The sequence below is a fragment of the Xyrauchen texanus genome, chromosome 21, assembly GCF_025860055.1.
Source record: "Xyrauchen texanus isolate HMW12.3.18 chromosome 21, RBS_HiC_50CHRs, whole genome shotgun sequence".
Classification (NCBI taxonomy): Eukaryota; Metazoa; Chordata; class Actinopteri; order Cypriniformes; family Catostomidae; genus Xyrauchen; species Xyrauchen texanus.
In genome coordinates, this window is record NC_068296.1 from 37537473 (window position 1) to 37544306 (window position 6834).

A 6834-nucleotide genomic window follows, 5' to 3' on the forward strand; every position below is an offset into this window, starting at 1 on the left:
ATGCGAAAAAAAGAAGAAAAAAAAACGAATGTTTTGGGAAAATGTAAAACGGAAAGTTTTCTTGAATTTACAACACAAATAAATCAACATGCACGACAAAAGTTACACAAGTTTCATAGTACTTGCATTTCCATATCAAAGAAATAATCAACTCACTCTACTGATGAACACAATCATCTGGTTCCTATTCAGCCTATATTCTCCCCTAAACCTGGTTAAACCCATCGCACGGGTCGTGTGATGCAATACACACACTGCTAACCGCATGTAACGTAGGCAAGGATTGAAGAGACGGAAACAGGTGTCAGCTTAAGGGGTAAGCTTTTGTTTATTTCTCTTTGTAACAACACTATTGTCGGTTTTCCTTTTTCTTGCTCGGGTTCTCTCTCCTCTGCTCTGTCACTGCTGCCCTTTTTATGCCGCTCTCCTCATGTTACTGAAATTAGACACAGGTGTTAGTCATCATTTAGCTCAGGTGTGAGCGCCCTTACCGCTTTTCTCTCCCGGACGGGCGCTTGACCACGCCCCCGCTGCCACATACCCCCACCGCCCGACTCAGGCCGGGGCGTCATCCGCCCGCCTACCACTCCCCCATTTCTGGAGAGGAAGTCGGCGGCAGCCATCTGCACCCCGGTCTGTGGACCACCTTGAACTTAAAAGGCTGGAGAGCGAGATACCAAGGGGTGATCCGGGCGTTAGTATCTTTCATGCGGTGGAGCCACTGCAGTGGGGCATGATCCGAGCAGAGGGTGAAGGCCCGCCCCAGCAGGTAGTATCGGAGGGTGAGGACCGCCCACTTGATGGCCAAACACTCCTTCTCTACGGTGCTGTACTTAGTCTCCCTCAAGGAGAGCTTCCGGCTAATGTACAGCACCGGACGTTCCTCTCCCTCCACCACCTGCGAGAGCACGGCCCCCAGCCCTCTGTCTGAAGCGTCCGTCTGCAAAACAAAAGGGAGAGAGAAGTCAGGTGAATGCAAAAGCGGCCCCCCACAAAGTGCAGCTTTAATCTCTGTAAACGCCTGTTGGCACTGCTCTGACCACTGGACCGGATCTGGAGCCCCCTGTTTAGTAAGGTCAGTCAGCGGGCTGGTGACATCCGAATAATTAGGTACAAACCGTCTGTAATAGCCAGCCAGCCCCAGGAACTGCCTCACCCCTTTTTGGTCTTGGGTCTAGGGCAAGTCGCAATCGCCGCGGTCTTGTCAATTTGGGGTCGCACCTGGCCATGACCCAAGTGGAACCCCAGATACCGTACCTCCACACGCCCAACCGCAAGCACTTTTTCGGGTTTGCCGTGAGCCCGCCGCCGCAGCGATCTCAGGACGGCCCTCAGATGTTGTAAGTGCCGCTGCCAATCATTGCTATAAATGATGATATCATCTAGATAAGCAGCGGCGTACGCAGTATGCGGTCTGAGGATCCGATCCATGAGTCGCTGAAACGTGGCTGGTGCCCCGAACAAACCGAAAGGAAGCGTCACGAATTGGTGTAATCCGAACGGCGTGGTGAAGGCCGTTTTTTCACGGGATATTGGTGTCAAGGGGATCTGCCAATAGCCCTTCGTTAGATCCAAGGTCGAATAAAACCGAGCAGAACCTAACCGATCGAGCAGTTCATCAACACGGGCATTGGGTACGCGTCAAATTTAGACACCGCGATTGACTTTTCTATAATCTACACAGAAACGTACAGACCCGTCGTTCTTGGGAACAAGGACGACCGGGCTGGACCAATCGCTGTGAGACTCTTCTATTACTCCCATGTCCAGCATCGCGTCCAATTCTTCACGAACTATTTTCTTTTTATGTTCGGGCAAGCGATAAGGGCGGCAACGTACCACTACACCGGCTCGGTCTCGATGTGGTGTTGTATGATGTCTGTACGGCCCGGTAGAGGAGAGAACACGTCTGCAAATTCCTTTTGTAGTTCGGAAACCTCTGCGAGTTGGCGTGGTGAGAGGTGGTCTCCACAAGGAACCGGGGTGTTAGGATCGCAGGCTTTGTTTACCTCCGGTCCGAGCTCCGCCCTCTCCGGAACTACCGTTGCCAACGTCACAGAGGCCGCCTCTTCCCTCCACAATTTCAGGAGGTTGAGGTGATATATTTGATGCGCGCCCCCTCTATCGGTACGTTTAACTTCATAATCGAGGTCCCCTACTCGTCGTGTGACCTCAAAGGGTCCTTGCCACTTGGCGAGTAATTTTGAGCTCGATGTTGGGAGTAATACAAGTACTTTATCTTGAAGAGTGCCCCGGCAACACTGCGTGCTGAGATGTTGCTCAGAGGCACTGCTTCCGGATACCGCGTTGCGTAATCCACCAGGACTAACACAAAGCGATGTCCGCGTGACGTCCGTTCTAATGGCCCGACGAGGTCCATTCCAATTCTCTCGAAGGGAACCTCGATCAATGGAAGGGGGCGCAAAGGCGCTTTTGGGGTGGCCGGTGGGTTTACCAGCTGACATTCGCGGCACGCCGCACACCACCTGCGGACGTCGCCGCCAATGCCCGGCCAATAGAAACGGGCTATTAGACGGAAAAGTGTTTTCCTTCCCCTAGGTGACCGGCCATAGGATTATAGTGAGCCGCCTGGAAAACCATTTCCCGGCGGCTCCGTGGGATCAACAATTGTGTCACCTCCTCCTTTGTTTGAGCGTCCTGCGTCACTCTATATAACCGATCTTTAATAAGCGAAAAATACGGATATGAAATGGCGACACCCGGCCGGAGTTGTTGACCATCGATTACTCTCACTTGGTCAAAGGCGTGCTTAAGGGTTTCATCCCGCGACTGCTCCAAGGGGAAGTCCCCCTCAGGGAACTCCCTGAGAGGAGGGGTGACCCCCTCGCCCCTTCCCTCGTCACTCGGAGCAGCCGAGGACGGCCCCGGCTCCGCCTCCCCTGCCAGAGCATCGCACATCACACACCTCCTCACTTTCATGCAGGACCCATCCGCACAAACTCCCTCTAACACATTTCTAAAATTCGGCCAATCAGTACCCAAGATTAGCGGATGGGTGAGGCGGAACTAACCGCTGCCTCCACACTATGTTTTTCTCCCCGAATTTGATTGTTAAAGTCACCATGGGGTACTTGTGAATATCCCCATGCACACACCTCACCCTCACCCGTTTAGCTGTGCCCAAAGCCTCGGGTTGAACCAAGCGTTGGTGGATGGTGGTCTGATTACAGCCGGTATCCATCAATGCTTGGTATGTACCCCCCTGGATCCTTACCGGGACCCGGTACGCTCCAGCCCGACCGGGGGCAGCCTGCGGGACATCGGAGACCCGCACCACCGTCCCCACCTCCATCAGCGGACACTGATCCCGGAAGTGGTCCGGGTCTCCGCCATCTCCAACAGACCGGCCCAGGTGCCACGGCCGCACCCGTGCTGGCGGGCGCCACCACCTGAGGAGGAGAGCGGCTGAAGGACGGGGAAGGGTTAGGCGGGTTCTCCCACAGCCGGGAAGTTGGTCTGATGTATCCTCCACGCCTGCGGGGGGCAGGAACGGGCCCTGGGGAGAGAGCAGAGCGAGAGGGAACAGGGGGAAACAGGGGAAGACACAGGGGAAGGGAGAGAGAGAGAGGGGAGGGCTCATCTGCCCTCGGCATCGCCGCCAGGTGGTCCTCCGCGAGCTGAACAGCTGCCTCCAGCGACGCCGGGCGGTGGCACTGGACCCATTCCGCCGTTCTCCTGGGCAGTCTTTGCGTAAATTGCTCCAGTACCACCTGATCGATAACTCCCTCGACGTCGCGGTCCCCCGCGAGCAGCCACCGCCGACAAGCGTCCCGGAGCCGTTGAACAAACGCAAACGGGCGGTCGGACTTCTCCAGCTTCATGCTTCGGAAGAGCTGGCGATTCTCTTCCGGGCTCCGACCAACCCGCTGCAGAATGGCCCTCTTCAGGTCGGAGTAAGCCAGGAGGTTCGTCGCTGGTAGTTGTTGTGCCGCGAGCTGTGCTTCCCCGGACAGGAGAGGAATCAGACGGGCTGCCCACTGTTCGGGCGGCCAGCCCCAGATTTCAGCCGTCCTCTCAAACAGGTCGAGGAAGGCCTCAGGATCATCTGCCACCCCCATCTTCTGTAGCATGGGCGGGGGCAGCGCAGCGTGGGTGTCCGGGGTCGCGGCTGGGGCTGACGCAGCCTCCTGGCTGAGGAGGCTCCGGATAGCGAGTCGGTCCTCTGCCTGAGCCCGCATGACCTCGAAGAACCGCCGATCTTGATCCTGCCGGAGCTCAAGCAGGGATTGTTGGTGGCCTTGATGGAGAGTAGCGAGGGACTGGAGGATTTCCGCCAGCTGGGAGGACTCTATGGGACGACCTTGCTCCATAACAACAAAAAAAAATGTCCCGGGTTTTGGCACCAATGTAACGTAGGCAAGGATTGAAGAGACGGAAACAGGTGTCAGCTTAAGGGGTAAGCTTTTGTTTATTTCTCTTTGTAACAACACTATTGTCGGTTTTCCTTTTTCTTGCTCGGGTTCTCTCTCCTCTGCTCTGTCACTGCTGCCCTTTTTATGCCGCTCTCCTCATGTTACTGAAATTAGACACAGGTGTTAGTCATCATTTAGCTCAGGTGTGAGCGCCCTTACCGCTTTTCTCTCCCGGACGGGCGCTTGACCACGCCCCCGCTGCCACACCGCACTTTTTGAAACTGTAAGTCTCACGAGTCTTATTCATTTTTTATCGACATAACATCTCGAGAAAATGTTGCTTTACCTTTCATATTAAACCCTGATTGCCACAAGATCTTATGTCACAGGAGTTGCATCTTTTTCTCACAAGATGTTATGAAAAGGACTGACTTAAATGAAAAGCATTTCATTTTTGCTTTTTCCAATCGATATTATTTATCACGACTATAAAAACAAATAAAAAATAACAACAATAAAATGTGTATATTACATTACCGGTCTGTAAACTTTTTTCTCCACAAATGCCCACGTTAAAGTCTGTTTTAAATAGAACTTATTTTAAGGTAAGTTAAGCCCAAAACACAATTTCCACGTTAGTCAACATTTTCACAGCAATTGTGTTAGGAAAAAGTTACAAACTGCTTTCATCACCCTGGACAGCTCCCATAACTAAGCTCATGTGCAAGTTTAAATATCAATAAACATAATATTATCTCCTCGATTTAATTAGCAAAATCTCTGTAATTTATGTGACCTTAAGCCTATGAGTTTCCTCACAATATGCAACATTTAATCAACAAACATAAATCACCACACGGGATAAGGTTAGATAAAAATCAGACTTACCTTTGTCTTTGAGAAGATTTTAAGATGGTATATTATTCCTGAATAATTAGCAGAAGCAAGAAACTGAACATTTCCTGCGAAGAGGGAAGAAAAAAAACGTTTAATGGGAAAAAATGTCCTCTGCAGAGTCGTTACAACAGACGTTATCTTAAAGGCAGATAATAACAACCAATCAGCAATTGCTCCTTTGGAGTCATTTCGGATTTGTTTTACTTTTGCTACGGGGTTAAGGCAGAGTTATGTAGCTACTATCAGACAAACTCGACAAATTCACGGTGCGTGAATTTCATGTAGACGTTATCATATTCCCTATAAGGAACAAAAGCTTGCAGTGAGAATTTTTTTTTTTTTTTTTTAAAAAGCCAATTTTTTTCCCAGTGCCCAGACATAATTTCGCCATTTGGAGCAAAAGGCCAGTTTATAAATTGCATTTTTTGCAAAAAATAATGTGACACAGTTTAAGTATCATATATCCCTTATTTTGCCTTTTTTAGCCTAATTCAACTCTTATTTAAAGGTTACAATGAAAATGACTAACCTGTTTTGTTGTTGTTGTGCTGTTTCTTTAGGATCGACTGCCAGTAGGCCCTGCAGAATTGGAGTAGTTCGCTTGTTCTGCATTCCTCTACATTCCCCTTCTTTGTTCAAACTAATTATAATTGTGTTATAATTAATTAAAATGTTATTGTGTACTGTTGTTTTCGAAATAAATTAGCTGAATTTACCTAATTTTGAGTATGCATTCATCATTCAGCAGATTTAAATAGTCTTTAAATGAGGTGTGGGCAAATGAGGACACCAACTGTCCGCCTTGAAAATGACATATTTAGTACCAGCACAGGACGTTGTCACAACGTCGTGCTTACTAACTGATAACGTCGCAACGTGACGTTGTCACAACGTCGTGCTTACTAACTGGTAACGTCACAAAGTTACGTTGTAACAACGTATCTGGGAATTTCACTTTTCCGGTTGCCACGACGTAACTAATTACGTTGCCACGACGAAAGTTTGGTCACCAGATTACGTTGCAGTTACGTAACAGTTACGTATTTGTGTTAGCTGGGTAATGAAAGGATTTTGACAGATGAACGTGGAGAATTATATACAGTTCGATGCCATGGTGTGTCAATGAACTTATACTAAAGTCATTCATGTATTGCTTTAACTTAGGATCTTATACATAATTTTGACTATTTATGTCAAAAAATATAAATTATTTATATAAAAAAATTTTTTTTTACTTCACTTTACTCACTATAATATAACTCTTTTGTAATGACTTTATGGTAATGTACATGAAAATTCAAGAATCATGATAGATCTTAGGGCAATCCCACTGATCTGCTCTTCCCAATACATTTTCTTCAATGGTATTGGTCTACAATTTGAAATATGTAGCACTTGATAAATTAGTTGTTTGAAGCTGATTTGCAATAAGTTATGTGCTGTATCTGTTCTTTTGCATCACAGATGATTCAGGGAGGAGAGAGGATGAGTTAGTCGAGGATAGTACTAGAGTGGAAGATTTAGGAACTGTAGAAACAGGCCCAGCCAGAGCAAAACTCAAAGA

The 6834-nt window shown here is 48.7% G+C and overlaps 1 protein-coding gene across 1 annotated transcript in view; it reads left to right on the forward strand.

Moving 5' to 3' along the window:
* The window catches only part of LOC127661496 (uncharacterized), a 156467-nt gene extending 150601 nt beyond the window's left edge, over nucleotides 1-5866 (forward strand). Inside the window, exon 7 of the mRNA XM_052152229.1 lies at nucleotides 5831-5866. Coding sequence (XP_052008189.1) covers nucleotides 5831-5866 — 36 coding nt within the window. The remainder of the gene's footprint in view (nucleotides 1-5830) is intronic.
* The last annotated feature ends 968 nt before the right edge of the window (nucleotides 5867-6834 follow it).